Here is a 23082-nt window from a genome sequence, read left to right as displayed (position 1 = left end):
TGTTTTTTTATCCAATTTGCCACTCTGTGTCTCTTTATTGGTGCATTTAGTCCATTTACATTCAGCATAATTATTGATAGGTATGAGTTTAGTGCTGTCATTTTGATGTCTTTTTTTGTGTGTTGTTCACAGTTTCTTTGTTCCACTTAATTTTCTGCGCTGAGTTGTTCTTCCTTATGTATTTTCTTTTCATGTTTTTCATTGTTGTTGAGTTTGTGTTTGCTCAGGTTTATATTTTTCTAGTTTTTATTTTGACTTGTAGGATTGTTAGTTTCCTTTGTGGTTACCTTAATATTCACCCCTATTTTTCTAAGTTTAAACTAGTCTTTTGTTTCTTTATATCATCTTGCCTTCCTCTCCATAGGAAAAATCTATGTCTACATTTTTCAGTCCCTTTTTTGTTTTAATGTTGTCATCTTTTACGTATTGACATCTCTGTTTCCCTGTTTTCAGTGTTTTACTGACTTCCCTATCTGGGTTGATATTTGGTTGCTCTGTCGTATATTCTAGTCTTGGGTTGTTATCTGATGTTACTGATTTTCTAACTGGAGGACTCCCTTTAGTATTTCTTGTAATTTTGGTTTTTTTTTTTTGCAAATTCCCTAAATTTCTGTTTATCTGGAAATGCTGTAATTTCGCCATCATATTTGAGAGACAGTTTTGCTGTATATATAATTCTTGGCTGGCAGTTTTTTCCCTTCAAGGCTTTATATACGTCATCCCACTGCCTTCTTGCCTGCATGGTTTCTGCTGAGTAGTCCGAGTTTATTCTTATTGACTCTCCTTTGTAGATGACTTTTCATTTATTCCTAGCCACTATTAAAATTCTCTCTTTATCTTTGGTTTTCGGCAAGTTTGATTATAATGTGTCTTGGTGACTTTCTTTTGGGATCTACCTTATGTGGGGTTCGATAAGCATCTTGGATAGATATGTTGTTATCTTTCACGATATCATGGAAGTTTTCTGCCAAGAAATCTTCAACAATTCTCTCTGTATTTTCTGTTATCCACCCCCCCCCGGACCACCCGGTTCTGGTACTCCAATCACTCGTAGGTTACTCCTCTTGATAGTCCCACATAATTCTTAGGGTTTCTTCATTTTTTAAAATCCTTGTATCTGATTTTTCCTCATATAAGTTGTTGTCAAGTGCTTTATCTTCAATCTCACTAATTCTGACTTCCATTGCCTCAATTCTGCTCCTATGACTTTCTATTGAGTTGTCTAATTTTGAAATTTTATTGTTAATCTTCTGGATTTCTGATTGCTGTCTCTCTATGCAGCCTGTTAAATTTGTCATTATGCTCTTCTCTAATCTTTTTAATTTCCTCTATTGCGTGTTCTACATTTTGCTTCATTTCCTTCCTAATTTCTTGAAAAGTTCTGTATATTAATCTTTTGTATTTTGCCTTCGGTAATTCCAAGAAATTTTCCTCCTCAGGAAAATTTCTAGATGCTTTATTTTGGGAGCTTGCTGAAGCCATCATGGATTGCCTCTTTATGTGATTTGATATTAACTGTAGTCTCCGAGCCATCAATAAGTTCTTATATTTATTTATTTCATTTTGCTTACTGTGTCATAGCTTCTCGTTTTGTACTGATATGCCCAAAGAGGCTGCTCATATGAGCTAGTTTGATTATTGGCACCTTTGAAGTTCTAATGCTCTGTCACCAGGTGGTTAGATCTGTTACTAGATATGTGAGCTTAGGAGTCCACCCACTCCTCCTATATGGATTCATCTCAGGTGCCCAGGTAGACAGCCACCAAGTGTGTGGTGTAGGCTCTCATTTACAGTCCTAGACAGGCATAGGTGATTGGTGTAGGCACAGGTATCTGGTTGCAGCAGGGGAACACACTCTGAGCAAGGCAGGGGGCTGACGGCCTCCCCCAAGTGTCCAGGAGGAAGACGTGTCCCTGTTCCCTAGAGCATGTAGGTAGGTGGGTTTTGCAGCCAGACTATGAGCACTTATTGCTGTTGGTTGTAAGGACTGGGGGGCACCTCTTATTCATGGGCCCCTCTTGCAGGTGGCTAGGTGGTTTGGGTGGAGCCACCGGTCCTGAGGCCCCTGATGTGGGTAGGTAAAGACCCTGCTTTATGGGCAGAGTACTGTCAAATGTCAAGAACCTGCCACTTCATAGCTGAAACAGTTGAAGTTAGAGTTCTAGTATATACCCTGTTGTACTTGTGGTAATGAGGGCCTACGCTATTGAGATGGGCCCACACAAGTCTCTGCAGGGGGAAAGGCACTCAAAGTCCATGGATCACTTATGCCTGTGCCTAGGCAAAGGAGCTGTGCCTACCATGGGTTCCTGGCTTAGGGGAGCCGGCAGTTTATTTCTTCCCGTTTGTTAATTTGTTCACTCTGCAAGGCAGGGAGAATGTCTCCGGGCGTGTGACAGATCCTACTTCCAGCCCAGGGGATTCGGCAATTGCTGAAGCCGGTCCAGGACCCAGTGCAGAGCAGGGAGCGGGGAGGTAAACGGGAGAGAGGTTTTTCCCTAAGGGGGGTGTTTTTGATCCACACAATAAGCTGTACCCAAGTACTTATCTTTTGTGGAGGGCTGCTTCTCACTGGTTCCGGGTGTCCGTGTAGAGTCTCTGGCACTGGGTCTCTCCCGGTACAGAAAACGTGCTTCTTGAGCACGGCTGCTTGCCTGCCTCACCGCTCACCCCCAAGCTGATCAGGCCTGAAGGGCTCAGGCTCTCGCCAGGTCAGGTCTGGCAACTCCTCCCTGCTTCTGAACCATCCCTCCCTCCCCCTGCCACTCAGTCCGGTTCTTCAACTCTGCCTTTAATGTTGAGGGCTCCCAGATTGCCATATATAATCAAATCACTTGTTTTTTTCGGGTCTTTGCTGTAATAGGGTCTACCGGCAGTGTCTGACTACTCCGCCATCTTGGCCCCACCTCCTATTCTGTCACTTTTAAAATTTCCTCTCTAATAGGCAATAGCATACATGTTGTAGAACATATTTCAAAAGGAATAGATGTTATGAAAGATTTATTAGATGTTAAATGAATTTAGAGAATAAGTAGGGTTTTTAGAAAACAAATTAGAGGCAGTCTTGAGTTATGTCAAAATTTTTATGTACTTCTCTCCAAAAATGCAAGTGATCACATTTGCAAGATTGGAAGGAAAAGCAACTCCCAAGAAATTATCCATGATATTAGAGCATAAAGCATGACCATAAAGTAATGAAGCTGACCTTTAAACAGACATCTCAGAGCTCCCAAATCCAAGTGAGTGCTCCATTCAAAGTAGACACTTTGAGAAGTCTAATACTTAATAATAATAATGCCATTGTTTAAACAGTTTGAGAATTCTTTTGTTAACACAGTCAAGGCCTGTTGCATTTTATTTTGAATATCCTTTGTGACTGCCAATCTTTACCTTTGAGAGGGAGTTGTAGCTATTTAGGCAAAAAACAAAGCATGATCCTAAAAGCAGCTCTATGCATGTATGTTGTGTTTGTGCGTGTGTTTATGTGATCAGTGATAGTTCAAACACCAGATGTGAAGATGATTCTTGCATTGTTGCAAGCAATGGTCATATTCATGCCATAAGACTACAATTTATCAAGATTATTTAGTTATTAGTTATTGTTGTAAGTTATCATCTTGATGACAATGATACTGCTACCATCACCACCCTCATTCATTGAGTGCCTAGTGGATGGGGAGTCCTTGGGTAGTATAAATGGTTAACATGCTTGGCTGCTAACTGAAAGGTTGCAGATTTGAGTCTACCCAGAAGTGCCCTGGAAGAAAGGCCTGGTGATCTGCTTCTGAAAAATCAGCCACTGAAATTCCTATGGAGCATAGCTTTACTCTGACATATATGCGGTTGCCATGAGTCAGGGTTGACACGACAGCAACTGGTTAGTGTGTGGCAGACACTGCTAAATATTTGACCTTACATTTCTCTATTGAATCTTCAGGACTCCATAAGTTACGTGTTATTATTATCTCCACTGTACAAATGAAAAAAAACGGAGGCTTCAAAGTCCAAAAGTCATGTGGTTAGTAAGTGACAGGGCTTGGATTTGAACCCAGGATTGTCCAACACTGGACTTGACACTCTTATTACTACAGTAATTCAGTCCTCTCATAATTCGGGCTGAACATCTGCCCCACCATGCAAACGTGTGCTGGGAATTTATTCTATGAGAGAAAGACATTGCTATTCCCAAGAGCAGTTTCATGTTATCTCCAGGCAATCTCAAAGAGATAATGCTGAGGGGTGAAAAAGGAGCCGGAAGTGGACCAACACTGATGTTCTAAAATGAGAATATTTTCTCAGCAGTAGAATGCAAGCAGGATAGGCCTTTCTGCAGGCACGGACAGGAAGAGACTAGTGAAGGCAGGATAGGATTTGGAGGTGTAAATGGATAAATACTAAGAGGTCAACCCCTAACTTCTGGCAATAAACTCCTGAAATGTTGACAAACCCTAACCTGAGTGATTTCAAAATCAGAATGGTGATCATCAAAACTATTATACAGAAGAGTCTTTGGATTGAAAGTGTTACATAAATAACAACAATCTTCATAGTATAAGCATTCCTAAAGGTCAAATGTTAGTAACCCGGCCATGATAATTTTAAAAGACCCAGGAGCCTTGGTGGAACAGTGGTTAAGAGCTCGGCTGCTAACCAAAAGGCTGGCAGTTCAAATCCACTAGCTGCTCCTTGGAAAACCTATGCGGCAGTTCTACTCTGTCCTATAGGGTTGCTATGAGTCAGAATCAACTCCACAGCACACAACAAGGATATTTTCATGTCAGATGTGTTCTTATGATTTCCTAACTATATATTTAAACCATTGGCCTCGATGATCATTAGTCACGAATTTTAACCTTCTCAGAGTTTGAATAAAGATAAAGAAAAAAATTACCTGGTGGTATTTCTTCAAGATGTTGTGCATTTCAGCGACATCTTCACTCGTAATGGTCTTGATGACGTATCTTTTGTCATAGGAAGTGTGGAAACGAGCTCCACTGCGAGCTTGGGAGTCGTTGGGAAGGGGTGCGCTCCTGGTCAGGGAATTCTTCCCGGGTTGGATGGGGTTGGGGGGGAGGGAAGAGAACCAGTTAGATATGCCTTTTTGATTTCCAGAAAAATTGTTGTCATCACAAGTTACTCAAAACATTTATGCTTGGAGGAAACTGATAAGCAGGATGACAACATTTTATATTCATCATAACTCAAATTGCAAGTCTTTCAAGTGAAATTATAACAGTTTGGGTATGTACCATGATTCTAATGTCCTTAAAAGAGACTGATGTCTAGAATTATAATCAGTTATTTTGTTCACCTTGTTCTTTTCAGGGTTGGACAAGAGCTCAAATTTTCTTCTGAATAAAATTATGTTCTAGTCATGATAGAAAAATTTACATTCCCTGAGTGTCTGCTTCTATGACAGGTACTGTACCAAGCATTTTGCACAGAGTATTTCTCCCAATTCATGTAACATCCCCAAGAGGTAGGTACTATCAATACCATCACCATTTTACAGATAAGAAAATGGGGATAAGAGAGGTTTATTAGTTGGGCAAAGGTCACACAGCTAGTAAGAGTAGAGCTAGAATTCCATCTCCGGTGTGGCTGGCTCTGAACTCAAGTTCTCAACTAGTAAACTATGTCGTCTGTGGTGTGCCCTGGGAGGACTCAGGCTCTGCGGCAGGGACCTGGGCAGTTGTCTTCTAACAAAGCTCCTCTGAGGATTCTGATTTGTTCCATCCCCCGCCCTCTCCAGCCATTATTGAGAACCACCAAGTTCCTGGATGGCGGACAAGGAGGGCTCGGAGTCGGGGCTCTTCTAGCATCATTTCATTCAGTATCTGGTTCAGGCTATCGACACTCTAATTAGGTAAGTCTACCCTTCTTCTTGCAATGTGACTCTTCTGCTTCTATCTCCTGTTTTCTTAGTGCCCCCAGGAAGGCTTTCCCAACTTTACCAAAGCCTTCTTATGCTGGTCATCCAGACTAGTGGGATTAGCAAATCCCTAGCACCTGAGGAAGTCTGGCCTTCACCTCAGCTAACACTGTGCTCCTAAGTACTGACTTTCATTCCCTGCCTGACTCCACTGGACTGGGGGTGAGTGATTCAAGGCCAAAGATGCATTCCTCTTCAGCTTCTTCTCTAAAGGTGGACATTCAAAAGTCCTAATGAACCAAACACTGTCCATTTAAGGAAACACAGATGTCTTCAGAAGCAGGTGATATCACTGCACCATGGATTTTCAATGAGAGTTCCCTCTCTGTCTAGTATATTCAAGTTTCCTTATCCTTTCTAGGTGAAATCTAATATAATCATGTAAGGCATAATAAAATTGTGGTGGCGCAGTTGCTCATGGAGGCCCTTCTCTTGATGAAGGGAGATGTCCATGAGCGCATCTTCATTTCCTAGGATGGACACTGGCACTGCTGAGGCATGTCTATATTCTGAGGTAGCACACCTTGATCTTAATGCAAATGGCATACCTGTCACATGCAGAGACCCAATACTGCCCATTAACTGTATTTCCTTAGCTTATTAGAAAACTTGAGAGAAGGGAAAAAAAAATTCAATGTAACTCCCAATGATTTTAAGTAGTGGGATATGGCAGTGTTAAACTATTCTTAAGACAAATGAAATTCATTAGATAGACTGAGAAAACTATAGCTCAGGATGAAAATGGCTATGTTAACAAGGGTTTAATTCTCAATTACATTGTTTTTCTAAAAAAAAATCCTCTTTTACATTACTTCCTACTTAGAATAAAAGGAAAGAAATCAAAGTGAATATCCCCTTTCAGAGTTTTAAACACTAGCCCAAAAAAAAAAAAAAAGAGGCAATTATTGCTCTTTGTTAACAGTCTTACTTTTTCCTCCCAAACATAAATTTGCTAACGGTATTCCATATTCCAAATAAAACAAGAACTCCAGGAATTGTAAGATTACAAATTATTTTCAGGCATAAAGTCAAAGCAGGAATAATCAACTTTATGAAAGCCAGGTGGAACAGATTAAAAACTAAAATTGAAAATACGTAAAAAAAAATTTATTTTTTGGAAATAAGGAGTAGAGGATAACTGCACTCAGCAAAGGACTGGATTACAGCAGCATTGGTTTTCATAGATGGTCTTCTTGTGCACATCAGATATAAAAGTAGGGTGTTCCCTCATGGGCCAATGGGGGTGAAGTGAAGTGAAAACTGCATGGTCAGTGCTCCTCAAGCTTTAATGAGCAACTGAATCACCTGGGGACTGTAGTAAAGTGCAGATTTAGTAGGTCTGGGGTGGGGCATTTTTAACAAGCAGATGATACTGACAGTGCTGATCACATGGGAGAACCAAGAATCTGCTGAATTGTGGTCTAGTGGATAATGGGTAAGGTCTAGTGTATTGTGGGAGGTAAAAGTTATAGTTACAGATTCACCTGCATTAATGCTTTTCCCATTATGTTATGTCCAACGGTAGTTTGATTAAAATGGGAAACTGTAGTTAACAATAACAATTCATGGTGCTCACTGTATTAACTAATTAAAGGAATGTTTAATAATACGGAGTATGTACCACACCATGTACAGGTTTATAAAGTAAAGGACTAGAAATGAATAATATATGATGCAATTACTCCTTAGATCAGATGCTACCTCCTTCCAAATTCTTTGCATTTCCCTTCAGTTTCAAAGACCTTGTTATAATTATTTATTATGGACTTTGAGTTAGGATATTGTCATAATCCTAGGATACAAAACATTTTAAATTCTAATCTGGATTCTGCCTCAACTCACATTTTTTAATAGCCACTTGAGTAGTCCCAGCCCACAATATCTACTTCCAATATGTGGAAGAAATTCTTTAAGGCTTTTAGTTTTCAGATAATTAGTAATGTTAGGAACAGACACTCTGGCAAGCTTAGAATGTACCTTTTATATCACTACAAACATAAAAACATATGAATCAAATTTATTGAAAGCCTTATCTAATAGTTGAGCAGAGAATCAGAAGAGTTAATGCAGTTGTATAAAAAATGCTTGATCCCTGGAAAGATTCTAAGGCCTGGAAAAAGCCAACTCATTATTTCATATTTATTTTCACAACATTCTTGCGAGACAGGAAGAGCCACGTGCATTTTCCCCGCTTGAAGATAATAAAACTGAGTATGATGGAGTCTGGTAATACATCCAAAGTTCCTGCCTAAAGCTTCATATGAGGCAACCAAAAGGGCAATATATAAAAACAAGACTAAAATTTTGCCATTCTAAACCACAGATTTTTTGCCATTACTAATTATAAACCTTTGCCAATATTAATCACAGACTTTTTTTTTTACAGCCTTTGAAATAAAGTAGAATTGTTTCTTTGTTTTTAAAGCTGCATGGCGCAATGGTTAAGACATTGGTCTGAGATCTAGAACGTGCTCTGTCTGCATCAGTCTGTGGATATGTTATTTAGCCTCTTTGAGCCTCAGTTTCCAGGTCTGTAAACTGATGGAGAATGAGCCCCGGGGGGTAGGTAGGCTGAATTAGATCTCTAACTCAGGTCTTTTATAATTCTAAAAATGTATGTACTTGAACACATGGCCCATTGCTCCAGGAACTGCTGGAGAACACAGACCTCAGAAGGTGATTCAACACATGTTACCCAACAACAGTCCAGTCAGAAGACAGTACAACCATCATCTTAGCAGGGGCATAAGGATTTAGGACACCAGGAGAGAGATTAAAGAAAAGATGACAATAGTTCTAGGGCAGCATGAAAATAACACTTCATAGATTGCAGATGTATTCAGGACAACGTCAGCAAGAAAGAGAAAAGTAATTAAGGGAAGGAGGTCATGACTATATATTGAAAATAGTCATTGAGGTACCTAAAAATAGTCTGCTATCTAGCGAAACTGAATACTGAAATTCTTTAGTGTGCTTGTTCTGTCACAAAGGAAAAACAAATCATAGCATCATATAGGATGCTTGGACAGGTTGGGGAGGCCAAAAAGAGAAAGGCCCTGAGAGAAACAAAACTTAGGGGTAAGCTCTAGGTGCCCCAAAGGGGTCTCTCCATGTATTAATAAATCTCATAATCAAAGAGTATTAGAAAAAGACAACCTACGGACTGGGAACAAATTTTTGGCTACGACATATCTGATCAGGGTCTAATCTCTAAAATCTACAAGATACTGCAAAACCTCAACAACAAAAAGACAAATAACCCAATTAAAAAATGGGCAGATATGAACAGGCACTTCACTGAAGAAGACATTCAGGTGGCTAACAGATACATGAGGAAATGCTCATGATCATTAGCCATTAGAGAAATGCAAATCAAAACTACACTGAGATACCATCTAACCCCAACAAGGCTAGCATTAATCCAAAACACACAAAATAATAAATGTTGGAGAGGTTGTGGAGAGACTGGAACACTTATACAGTGCTGGTGGGACTGTAAAATGGTACAAGCACTTTGGAAATCGACCTGGTGCTTCCTTAAAAAGCTAGAAACAGAAGTACCATACGATCCACCAATCCCACTCTTTGGAATGTATCCTAGGGAAATAAAAGCCTTCACACGAATAGATATATGCACACCTATGTTCATTGAAGCACTGTTCACAATAGCAAAAAGATGGAAACAACCTAGGTGCCCATCAATGGACGAACGGATAAACAAATTATGGTATATTCACACAATAGAATACTATGCAACGATAAAGAATAACGATGAATCTGTGAAACATCATATAACATGGATGATCTGGAAGGCATTATGCTGAGTGAAATTGGTCGCAAAAGGACAAATATTGTATAAGACCACTATTACAAGAACTGAAGAAAAGGTTTAAACACAGAAGAAAACATTCTTTGTTGGTTACGAGGGTGGGAAGGGAGGGAGATGGGTATTCATTAAGTAGATAGTAGACAGGAACTATATTAGATGAAGGGAAGGACAGCACACACTACAGGGGAAGTCAGCACAACTGGACTAAACCAAATCTAAGAATACTTTGAGAGACAGAGTAGCAGGGATAGGGGGTCTGGCGACCATGGTTTCAGGGGACATCTAGGTCAATTGGCATAACACAGTTTATTAAGAAAATCTTCTGCATCCCACTTTGGTGAGTAGAGTCTGGGCTCTTAAAAGCTAGTGATCAGCCATCTAAGATACATCCATTGGTCCCAACCCACCTGTAGCAAAGGAGAATGAAGAACACCAAAGACACAAGGAAAAGATTAGCCCAAGACACAAAAGGGTCACATAAACCAGAGACTCCATCAGCCTGAGACCAGAAGAACTAGATAGTGCCTGGCTACCACCAATGACTGCCCTGACAGGGAACACAACAGAGAGTCCCTGATGGAGCAGGAGAAAAGTGGGGTGCAGAACTCAATTTCTAGTAATTAGACCAGACTTAATGGTCTGACTGAGGCTGGAGGGACCCCAGAAGACATGGTCCCAGACTCTCTGTTAGCCCAAAACTAAAACCATTCCCGAAGCCAACTCTTCAGACAAAGATTAGACTGGACTGTAAGACATAAGATGATACTCACAAAGAGTGTGCTTCCTAGCTAAAGTAGATACGTGAGTCTAAACGGACAGCTCCTGTCTGGAGGCAAGATGAGAAGGCAGAAAGGGATAGGAGCTGTTTGAACGGACATGGGAACTCCAAGGTGGAAAGGAGGAGTGTGCTGTCACAGTACAGGGAGAGCAATTAGGGTCACATAACAATGTGTGTAAATGTTTATATGAGAAAATAACTTGAACTGTAAACTTGCACTTAAAGCACAATAAAAATAAATAAAGCAAACAACAACAAAAAAAACCCCAAAACAAAGAGCATTAGAGTTGGAGACAACCTTGAAGAATTTTCCAAACCACTGAATTTACAGACAAGACATACCCAGAGGGCTGGAGTGACTTGCCCATCCCAGTTCTCTGATATCTGAGTGAGACAGTGTACTGGAGCAGAGCAGTTGGCCACCATCTTTCCTCCACTGCGCTGCCTCCCTGACTGGGCTCTAGAGCCTTGTGGGCATTAAGTTAGGACAGCTGATATAGATTTTTCCGTGGCAACAAACACCTTTTGATTACAACTTTGAGCATGAGCCAGCTGGCACAAAACAAAGCCTGTCTTTACGTTTTCAATTTTGCCAAGTGTGTAGAAAACATCATCAATAACGGCGACAATGCTAATGCAATCCAGAGTCCTTTATCTACTCTTTTATTAACATGTATACAAATCTATCTTGACTCATTCTAGTGCTATTCATTAGTCAGCTTTAACTGAAGGGGGTGCGACTAGAAGCTGTCCTCTCTATAGGCAAGAACTGAGACAGATGTGTGTTTGTGGAGCGAGGCTTTAGGACAGGAAAACTATGTGCTGCTAAGCCCCAGGCTTGGAGTCAGCCAGTTCATGTAGTGCAAAGACAAGGCTGAAAGATGCTAGTAGTTATTACTTCCCTACCAGTCCTGCAGATGGTGGTGACAATGTCAACCCTAAGACTTTGTCACATTTCTGATCATGTGGCACACTTCATCGTGCCTATTTTAATTAATTTACATTCCTGAGAATTGTAGGGGTTTTCATTCTCCTTAGGTCACTGACTTCTATCTTTAGAAGACTGTCATATCCTCTCTCTGTCCCTGCTTAAAACTGCATGGGTTTTCTTGGCAAAGAATGCCAAGGCTAAAAGGAGTAATCTTTTAGTTTGGGAATGCTGAATCTGGGTTACTCTCTACAATATTAAGCTGAACAAAACAGAGAAAAAGAAGAAGAAATTTGTAAGTTAGGACAAGATTTGCATGCGTGGAAGAGAGAAGATGTAGCTGAAGGTATCATTTTTAATTCTTTCTCCCTCAACTGCCTAATAAAGACCAAGTATGAGATGAAGATCTTATCCATCCTAAGGGTTGAAAAGCATCATTTATAAGGGCTGGTTTGGTCATATTCAAGGTAATTCCCACTTCCAAAGCAAAATAGTCACTTTGGGGAAGCTTAACCTTTATCTACCTGTCTTTATGAGAAAGACACCAGTTAAAATTATCCAAGGAAATCCACCTACGGTTTTGAGACATCTGCTCCCATAAGGAAACAAACTCTTTGTACGTGGACAAAGCTTAGAGAGTCGTATGTTCTAAAGTAAGGTAAGAGTTTTTAAAATTCAAAATCTGGTATCTGATGTATTGGTTCAAAAGGGTGAATTTGTAAAACAAAGTGTTTTGTGGATATTTGGAGTCTAAGTCTCAGCACAATACAAAGGCAACTCAGGGTGAAATCTTTAACTGGTCTTTTGAAATGCTTCTATACACCTTTCCCAAGTCTGTAAGCCACCAGAAGAGAACACATTCACAAATTCAGTAAGTATACATTCATCAGAATGTTCTGAACATCAAAATCATGTTTAGTTTAGGGGTCCCTGGGTGGCGCAAATGGTTAAGCACTTGACTGCTAGCTGAAAGGTTGGTAGTTCGAACTCACCCAGAGGCACCTTGGAAGACAGGTCTAGAAATCTGCTTCTGAAAGGTTACAGCCTTGAAAACCCTATGGAGCAGTTCTACTCTGCACACATGGGGTCGCCATTATTTGGAATCAACTTGACAGCAACTAACAACAAATAACAACTGTTTAGTTTACTCATACTTTTATTTATTCATATTTTTTCAAGTTCATATTGCCATTACGAAAGGCTTGAAGTTCCAAAGGGTATTGATGATGAAGTTAGAAGGCAATATAGCAAGGCGATGGACATGGAAGGTTTAGAAGTCAAGACTATGTGACTTTGGGCAAGTTACTTAAGCTCTTTGTGTCTCAGTTTCCATATCTGTAGAAAGGTAATAATGGTGAGAATAATACTAATCAGAAGTTTGTTTGGAGGTTAAGTTAGATATAAAGTTTTTATAAAAGTGCCTGGAATATAGACCCAAAACCCACTGCTGCAGAGTTGATTCTGACTCATAGTGATCCCATAGGGTTTCCAAGGCTGTAAATCTCTATGGAAGCAGATGCTGCATCTTTCTCCTGCAGAGCCACTGGTGGTTTTAAACTGCTGACCTTTCAGTAAGCAGCCGATCGCTTTAATCACTGTGCCACCAGGGCTCCTCTGGAATATTGTAACACTCAATGAATGATAGCTATTATTATTATAAAAAGTAAATTTCAACTTGGAAGGTATTTAGAGGTGCAGATCAATATTAAAAATATATTATCAATAATAAAAAATTATTATTTACTTCATTTTATTTGGTAAGCGAAGTTAAAAATTAAGAAGGACTTGTAGAATAAGTCTTACAATTTGCCCTTGATTCCTTCTTTAATACCCGCTTGGCCAAGCCTCTGGGTTGCAAGCAGGGAAAATCGAGAGCCACACATTCTCTGTTCACTTTTACAACAGAAGTAGGTTATTTTCTACAGCCCTCAACAATTACAACTTATATTTTTTAAAAAGAATTTAAAACATTCTACAAGGCAGTTTCAAGCAGAAAATTCCCAACCCACAAAGTCTTTCTTCTATCTTTGGTTCCTCTCAGGATGCTGGGAGGGATGCTCACATCCCAGCATCCTCTCCTGTTCACCTCCCAGCATCCTCTCAAGCCAATCAGGAAAGAGGAGCCCAAAGATGAGCAGAGCAAAATTCCAAAGGAAGAAGAAGGTGATGAAATAAAAAGCACTAGGGGAGAACTGGGGTGATTCCTTCTGAGAGAGGAGGTAACAAAAGTAGGATGGCTGAAGATGTCAATGAATTTGCAGGTACATGAGAAGGAAAGCAGGGAGGAGCTCAGATGTAATGGCCTCTGCTTACCTAGAAGTGGCAGGCAAGAATAAGACAGTGTGAGCTGGGGCTGGGTGAAGATACAGGTCTCGAGAAGAGGGATAAAAGTTTGGAAAAGTGACCTTGGAAGCTATGATCTGGGAAGTCGTTTGTGTAACATGTCGGGCTACTACAGAATCCACAATCCCATTCAATGCAGAGCCTTAAAATACTTAATTCAATATTTAAAATATAGATGTGACAGAAACATGACACTGCGTCTTGTCACCTCCACTCCTCACAATAGTCACTCATCTGCACGGGCTTCCTTTACTACCTAATTCTTTCCTTTTCAGGTTTTAGGGTTTAGCACCTAATAACATTTTTGCACCTTGCTAAGGAAACTTATTTTTCACCACTTCCACTTTTCATAGCCTAGTACATGATTGATGATATCCTATCTCAAACCTCAGCAGCTGTGTTTGAAGTGCTAGTGCCATGACAGCCCACAACAGGAAATAAAGGAAGATAATGAGAGATGAAGCTCACTCTTCAATGGTCTTCTTACATTTGTAATTGGAAATTTATTGTCCTTTTCCCTGAAGAAAAGGATTAATGGCATTATCCTTCCTCCCTACTCCTCTACAAGTCTGTATTGAAGATGTTTATTTCTGCAGTGGGGGGTCCAGGATTAATGGAGCCTCTAGAAGAGTGGAGGAAATGAAAAGGTCAATTTAATTAGCTCATTCTTACCACTAATATTTTATACCTCATAAAAATGTCATGATTTAGTAATTGTTACTTTCCCCTACACATTTTTTTAATAGCCAAGCATTGTGACCATTTAATTCCATTGAGTTACTCATAGAGTCATGTATACACTCTTGCCTTTTCCATTTTGAAATGTTTGTATATTGTTAAAAAATCATGTTTGAAAAGTTTTTATTTGTAGTGAACAGAAAGGATACTTAAAATCAGTTCTGCCATGCTCAAACATGTAAAAGCCACCACCTTACAAGGGAACATATCAATATTGTGCGTTTACTCAAGGTGACTTAATAGATTCAGACATTTTACAGCTGGGAGGGCATCAGAGAGCATCACGTCCTTCTCCCTCATGTTACAGATGAGAACACTGAGATCTACCGGGGTTGTGACTGGCTTAATATCACAGCATCAGTCACTGAAGATCCAAGACTCAAACCCAGTCCTCATGATTTCCAGGAAAACATTCTTTTTACTAACCCTGGCTACCTTACTTGAAACTTGGAAAGCAATCACTGCCCTGCTGACAATTCAGGGTTGTGATTATATGCCTCGAATCACACAGCCCAGGAGGCAGGAACGACTGCCCAGAGAAGGCTGGCTTCTGGGCTCACTGGTGACATATCTGAGTGAGCACAGATGGTTCTCTGACCCTGTCAGAGAGTTAAAGACCAACATGCTAACATTAACATCATCATCAAGGATTTATTAAATGCCCACTGTGTTCAAAGTCCTGCACTAAGCTCTTGGGAAATTTCAAAGAAAGTCTGAGCTGTGATTCAGAGCTTTCATTATAGAGGGAAGCAAGACAGTGCAATTTAACACTTATCAATAATGAAACAACTTAATGAGAAAAGAACACAAAATGAAAAGTAATGGTCAACAGAGAAAGAAGCAAAGTTGTAGGAGTTTCACATAGTGCATATCTCCTTTAAAGATCGCAGGCTGGGACTTGACTATGGGGATTAAAATAATAGAGACCTGTTCCCAAAGCTCATAGTAAACATACACAGCATTTTACCTGCACAGAAGAACTGTGTGGCAAGGATGAAGGACTGTCAGTTCTTGGCTGAAAATCACGAGGTACAACCCAAAGCAGGTGCAGTGGCAGGAAACTCAGACGAACAGGAAGCCTGGGTTGTAAGCTGGGGGCAGTTTGTGGTGGGGACAATAATTTGCTCAACTCATAAGAAGAAGCAGAAAAAGCACTAGGAAAATCTGATGATGCTGATGGGCTGCAAAGGAGTTTTTCCAAAAGTAGAGTGAGGGGCAGCTCCTTTGGGTTTCAGCCCACGTGCATCTTTGTACAGGGCGGAGTTTCCTTCTGGTGCTGTGAGGTTGCTGGTACTAACCCAATGAGGCCAAAAAGTATGAGCAGCAGCTGTGAAAGGGCAGGCTGAGGACACCCAACAGACAACAAGCCATGACAAAGGAAGAAGAGCGCTTATACCATTCAAGGAGCAAATTTAGGTTGGTGACAATACAAGCGTGATGATCAAGAGATGGGATCGAGGAAGAACTCCACAGCCTCCATGGTGATGACTCTCAGATTTGTACCTCTGCTCCTGACCCCAGTCCTGAGCTCCACCCTAGAACATCCAGCTACTTGATGACCAGCCTTGCATACTATCTTGTGGTTATCTCCACATTTAATGTTAAAAACTCAACTTCATCTTCCTTCCTATCCTCCCTAGCCCCGAACTTCCCTCCCTCAGTGAGGGCATCTCTGCTTTCCCAGTTTCTCAGGCTCAAATACCTCTTTGGCTCTTGTCCTTTTCCCCTGTGGGCCATCATCAGCCACCTTATCCTGTCAGTTTTCTTTTCTTAGGTCTTGTGAATCTGCTCGCTTCTTTATGCTACCACTGTCGGGGACAAATGCCCTAGTTCATGCCTCATCTTCACTCATTGGTACTATTTCATAGCCTCTTAATTTCTTTATCAGGGGGCAGTGATGGTTGTTCAGTGTTAGAATTCTTGCCTTCCACGCAGGAGACTTGGTTTCAATTTCCAGCCAATGCACCTCATGCACAGCCACCACCTATCTGTCAGTGGGGGTTTGCATGTTGCTATGATGCTGAATAGATTGCAGTGGTGCTTTCAGACTAAGAAGGGCAAGAAAAAAAGGCCTGGTGATCTGCTTCCAAAAATCAGCCAATGAAAACCCTATGGATCACAATGGTTCAATCTGTACCCATCATGGCAGGACCAGGGAGCACTTCATTCCATGGGTATGGGGCTGCCATGAGTTGTGGCTGACTCGATGGCAGCTAACAACAAATTCCCTTCTCTCCTACTCTATACATAAAAAACAAAACAAAACCAAAAAAAAAAAAAAACCCAAAACCAAATCCGTTGCCATCAGGTCGATTCTGACTCATAGTGACCCTATAGGACAGAGTAAAACTGCCTCATAGGGTTTCCAAGGCTGTAACAGTGGTTAAGAGCTTGGCTGCTAACCAAAAGGTTGGCAGTTTGAATCCACCAGCTGCTCCTTGGAAACCCTATGGGGCAGTTCTACTCTGTCCTATAGAGTTGCTATGAGTTGGAATTGACTTGATGGCAATGGGTTTGGTTTCTTTGTTTTTGTTTAATCTTTACGGAAGTAGACTGCCACACCTTTTTCCTGAGGAGCAACTGGTGGATTCGAACCACCAACCTTTCGGTTAGCAGCCAAGCACTTAACCACTGCGCCACCGGGGTTCCTACTCTATACATAACTGACTCAATTATCTTTAGAAACTATAGATCTCATCTCATCACATTACTCCCCTATGCAAAATCCGCAGAATCTGGGTGCAGAATCTAGGTGCAGAATCTGGTTGAGGTCTTTAGCCTGGTCTCCGTGATCTTCACTTATCTCTATTTTCCAATATTTATCTCTCACAATCTTCTGCACTCTTCACCATCCAATTGCTTGTCCTTCCATGAACTCTCCTGCTTCCACACTTTGGCCCAGAAGGTTCACTTCTCTTGGTATGCCTCCCTCACCCCATCTCCTTCTTTCTTCCACAAATGTTTAATTGCTGTGAGCCAAGCATTGCTCTAAACACTGGTATACAGAGTACTGAGTAAACAAGATAGACACAGTTCCTGCCCTCAAGGAATTTAGACTCTATTTGCGAAATCTCTATCTGAAAAACTATAATAACCGAAAAAACCAAACTCACTGCGGTGGAGTCGATTCCGACTCACAGCGACCCTATAAGACAACCATAATAGATCATATAATATTCTAGAAATACTGGCAGAATTTTTTTTCCAAAGCTTAGTATACTCGGAAGATCACAACACTTTAGAATTTTATTTTTAAACTTGAAACAAGAACAGCAAAAGTTTAAACCATTAGTTTTTAAAATTAATTCTTTTTAAATTAGAATTCTGTTATAAACACAAAGAACAAAATGCATCAAATGTAAATAATGAGGGATTTTAATTCAGGAGATGCAGTAGGGGAAAACCAAACCTGATATTATCCTTGACAATGAATAAGTGGGTTCAGTTTCAATTATTTGGTGTATTTAGGTTATGCAGGATCATCTCCATCCTGCACTACTTTTTGGTTTCCGGTGGGCAAACCTCTTGCGAGGCTCAGAAACTTTAACTGAAGCCTTCATTTGACTTTCCAGGACTGTAAGGGAGGCCCAGTAACCTTGAGAGACTGAGAAGGGGATGAGATTTTCTTGGTGAATGTTAAAAATCAGTGTGCCTGTGTTTCTGTAATCTTACTAGCATCTGATATAGAATATGGCATGTAAGAGAGACTTTTTAAAAAAGTGGATTCCTTCACTCTTCCTTCTCTTTCTTTTTTTTTTTTTTAACATTTTATTGAGTTTTTAGTGGAAGTTTACACAGCAAATCAGGTTTACATTTAACAATTTCTATACGTATTGTTCAATGACATTGGTTACACTTTCCACATTGTGCCAACCTTCTCTGTACTTCTGTTCTGGTTGTTCCGCTTCCATTAATCCAGCTTCCCTGGCCCCCTGAACTTCTCATCTATGCTGTAGGTAAATGTCGACCATTTGGTCTCATATAAAAAAACTTGTTGCCACTGAGTCGAATCCGACTCATACAGGTTTTTTTTTAACCCTTCCTTCTCTTCTGCATCCCCTAGAATGTCCAGCACAGAGCCTGACAAGCAGTAGGTATAAATAAACACACATTGAGCTGATAACTGTGCATGAACTCAGGACCTAAGAGGGACCAGGACTTCCTGTGGCAGTGGTAATGTCAGACACAGAACTGCAGCAACGACAGCAGCGGAGGCCTCCATGGGAGCATTCATCTTGAAACACATCTTAAAAATATGGTTGTACAGAGTCACATTGTCCAAAAAATGATCAGAAGAATACAATTAAAACTGAGTAATTACAAACCAATGAAGGAATTAAAAAACACTAATAATTGGGGAAATTTCTGCATATGGAAGCACTGGTCATAAACACACACATATATAGGTTTACAAATGTATGTAAGATGGGACTGTTACTAATGATGAACATTCTAGATCTGTTGCTTAAATTTATCTTTAACAGCAAGGAAAGAAGTTTTGTTTTTAAAAGATATTCAAGAAATCAAAAACAAAGGAAAAATACAAATGCTTATTGGGACAGTAAAAATGCTTTTCAGTTCTTTATAAGATATTTGATTAAGTTCTCCGATAGACATCAGTTATGGCAGGTAGGCTAATTAATTACTACGGTCTACTTTTATCAGAGTGGCCCCCACTGATCAATGCTGATTGTTTTCAGGTACGGAAAAAAGCCATTCAACAGAACAAGACAAGCTGTGACTATTTATCCATTTAGCTTAATGTACTGGTTTGAATAATGAATGAACCAGATGATGGAGCTCCTTATCACTACATTGATTTAAAGCCACTGGTTCAAAGTGCAAGCACTTCAAAAATATAAACTAAAATAAACATGGCAAGGCAAAGCAACATAATACCTGGGTTCCCTTTAGCAATCCAGTATCTCCAAAGGATGATAAGACCTTTGGTTATCTATCCTATTTTTCAAATCAGATAGGGAAAGAGTATTCAAAGCAGCTCACATTGATGGGCTTACAAAATGATTGCAATATTTGAAAACACAATGCTCTGTAGTGGGTACATGGAAGCAGAAGAGGCACGATGAGAGTGTTACTGCCATGTTGTTGTTAGGTACCAACTCATGGCGACCTTATGTATAACAGAACACTGCCCGGTCCTGTGCCATCTTCATGACCGCTGGTATGTTTGAGTTCACTGTGTCAATCCATCTCATTGTGGGCTTCTCTCATTTTTGCTGACCCTCCACTAGCAACTGATCTTCCCTGATGATGTGTCCAAGGTAAGCGAGCTGAGGTCTCTCCATCCTCACTTCTAAGGAGTATTCTGCGCCTATATCTTAAAAATAATGACCGCAGAGAGGCTCTGCTCAGCAAACACACTTTAGCAGGTTCTGGGAGGGGAAAATGAGAATGCTTTTTCTTATCTGGTATTACACATCAACTGATGTTTGCTCTTTAGACCAACCGTGATGAATGGAAGGTCTGGCTGGTTGATTAGTCAACCTGCTAATCAGCTGAGATGGTGGCCCCCTCTGGCCCTGCTCGTGCCCCCTGCCAGCTTTCACATAACTCAAGTACCCCGCCTTCATTCCTGAAGCACACAGGGCCCAGGAGGCATGCGCTCAGAGCCAGAGCTGTCACAGCTGCCCTCCTTTTTGCCAAATCAAGTAGCCAACAAACTGGGTTGAGCCCAGGGGCCCTGCCCCTGCTGAAAAGTCTCTAAGAAGTACAGATATCAGAAAAGGAATACTGGATCAGGGAGAGAAGAAAAGTATATATCTGGTTTACTAAACTTACTTTGAACAGTTACTTTTTTTTTTTTTTTTTAAATAGAAATACACTTCCCAAAGATAAAGCAGCAATTTAAATGCCAAAAGCACTAGGCAAAGCCGAGGAAAGGACTAATGAATGTTAAAATGATTAATTATACTCACACTGACTCTCTTTAATACTGATCTCTCATACTAACAGTTTAACAGACATCCCAATTAGTTACTCGTGAATCATCCACTCCTTGCCTAATTTGCCTTCAAAGCTTGTACTCAGCAATTTTCACTTACTTAAATATCAACTTAAATGGTTTTGTTTTGAGGTGGGGAAAAAAGAAAACTGGCTCGTGTCTTAGTATTTCAGCAACTAAACTGGTCATTTTAGGGAATTTAAAAACTATATATTTTATTTGCTGAAGTACAGAATTCAAGATTTAATGGGTTCATTTTAGATCTTCAACTTGGTAATGAATTGAAGAATCTAAAAAGATCCTGTAGTGTGGGCCCTCAAAAGTCAGTTTCTGCGAAATGACAGTATAGCTGTTTTATTTAAAAAAAAAAAAAAAAAGAAAGGACAGGGATATAGGGTGGAACATACTTGTGCCTAGCAAGAGGTAAACCAAACCAAACCCTTTGCCATGGAGTTGATTCTGACTCACGGCAGCCTCATGTGTTTCAGAGTAGAACTGCTCTATAGGGTTTTCTTGGCTGTAATCTTTACATAAACAGATTTCTAGGCTTTTCTTCCACAGTGCCACTGGGTAGGTTTGAACTGCCAAGCTTTAGTTTAGTAGTCTATTGTTGTATGAATAACTTCAAATATAAGAATCAGTACAAAGCCAATTCCTATGAGGTAGAGGTCAAATATATCTCAGATTTCCACATTCTCCAAGCTGCTGTACCACTGTATCTTTGACACTGGCCACTCTCCCTCCCCTCAGCACTCTTCCCTCGTCTGTTTAGGTTCGGCAATTTGCTGCAACATCTCACAGAACTCGTGACTGTACTTACACTTAAGTGGTTTATTAAGGAACAGGGTATACCTCATGATCAGGATCAACAGGTTACAACTCAGGATCAGGAAGCATGCGGGGAAAGTCTCCCTTCTTCAAGACAGGACAGCTCTCTCAACTCCTCTTGACTATGTATGCCTCCTGTTAGCCCTGAGGACAGGCTCCTCTTGGCCCGCTGAGGATAGGCTCCTCTTGGCCCACTGAGGACAGGTTCCTTTCAACCTTCTGAGGATAGGCTTCTCTTGGCCTCCTCAGGACAGGCTCCTCTTGGCCTTGCCATCTGTCACTGCAGGCTCTGCCAATTGACCCCTTCCGGGCCTCTCGCTGTCTTCAGTGTTACAGCTCTTGACCTGTTACAGCTCTTTTAGGAGGTTCCTTACCTCCCCTCTCTGCCTCTTCTCTCTTCTTTCTTCCTTCTCCTTCTTCCTGCTGCTTCTCTTCCCGGTTCTTTCTATCTCAAAAACCTCTGTATATGGCTGGCTGCTTAAATACACAAACTCCTTGTCAATTTCAAGGCATGGTACTTCAGGGCCACAAACTGACTAATTCCCACTTGGATAGACCACAGACATTTCATTTGAATAGTACGCTATAACTCACCTCATTTGCATAGTCTATTGACCAATGCCTGCAAAGTGCATACCAATCCCAGGGCAGGCTGCCGCCCAGAACCAGACAAAAAGTATCAAAACCAATTGCTTACACCTTATCCAGGAAATGTCAATCAAGTTGGACAAAGGAACAAATCTGGGGTAGAAACCAGGCCCAAGGTAACTCCTCAGGGCTTAGGGGATAAATCTCTCAGGCTGTTTTTCCAAAGAACCAAGACAAAAGGCCACATAAAAGAACTCATTTCACTACAATCGCAAATAGCCTGTGCCACCCAGGGACATTCGTGAGAGAGCCAGGCAGAAATTTTCTTAGGACATCAAAGTTATCTTCTATTAATACCTTTTAAAGTACCGAATTCATTTTCGTATGGCCTCTTTAAATGTAATAACAGTTTTCAAATAATACATAATTATTCTATTTCCCACCAATCATTCCCTTTTTACTATTCCAAAAATTATCCTTTAAAGGATAATTTAAAAGTTATTTTTTCAGCTGTAAATTTTAAGTCTATAATTTTGATTGAAGTTCTCTCTTAAAAATTAAATACAGACTAAGTAATCCAATTAAAAAATGGGCAAAGGAAATGAACAGACATTTCACCGAGAAGATATTCAAGCAGCCAACAGACACAAGAGGAAATGCTCGCGTTCACTAGCCATTAGAGAAATACAAATTAAAACCACAATGAGATACTATCTCACCCTGGCATTACTGGCACGAATCAAAAACACTGGAAATAACAAATGTTGGAGGGGCTGCGGGGAGATCGGAACTCTTATGCACTGCTGGTGGGAATGCATAATGATAACAACCATTTTGGAAAATGATATGGCGCTTCCTTAGAAAGCTAGAAATAGAAATACCATACGATCCAGCAATCCGACTCCTAGAAATATATCCTAGAGAAATAAGAGCCGTCACACGAATAGACATATGCACATCCATATTCATTGCAGCACTGTTCACAATAGCAAAAAGATGGAAACAATCTAGATGTCCATCAACAGATGAATGGATAAACACACAACGGAGTATCATGCAAAGATAAAGAACAATGATGAATCTGTGAAGCATCTCATAACATGGATGAAACTGGAGGACATTATGCTGAGTGAAATAAGTCAATCACAAAAGGACA

General features: G+C 40.4%; 1 protein-coding gene across 4 annotated transcripts in view; it reads right to left on the bottom strand.

Annotated features, from left to right (window-relative positions):
- PIP4K2A (phosphatidylinositol-5-phosphate 4-kinase type 2 alpha) overlaps positions 1-23082 on the bottom strand; it is a 222253-nt gene that overhangs the window by 73644 nt on the left and 125527 nt on the right. For 2 of the 4 annotated variants that reach the window (XM_004380535.2, XM_023735036.1), the window contains exon 4: positions 4892-5044. In XM_004380535.2, coding sequence (XP_004380592.1) covers positions 4892-5044 — 153 coding nt within the window. Of the gene's footprint in view, positions 1-4891; positions 5045-21712; positions 21816-23082 lie in introns of all 4 variants that reach the window. The other 2 variants (XM_023735034.1, XM_023735035.1) reach the window with 2 other exon arrangements.

This window comes from Trichechus manatus, unplaced genomic scaffold (assembly GCF_000243295.1).
Source record: "Trichechus manatus latirostris isolate Lorelei unplaced genomic scaffold, TriManLat1.0 scaffold00075, whole genome shotgun sequence".
Lineage (NCBI taxonomy): Eukaryota > Metazoa > Chordata > Mammalia > Sirenia > Trichechidae > Trichechus > Trichechus manatus.
This window is presented reverse-complemented; position numbering and strand designations above follow the sequence as displayed.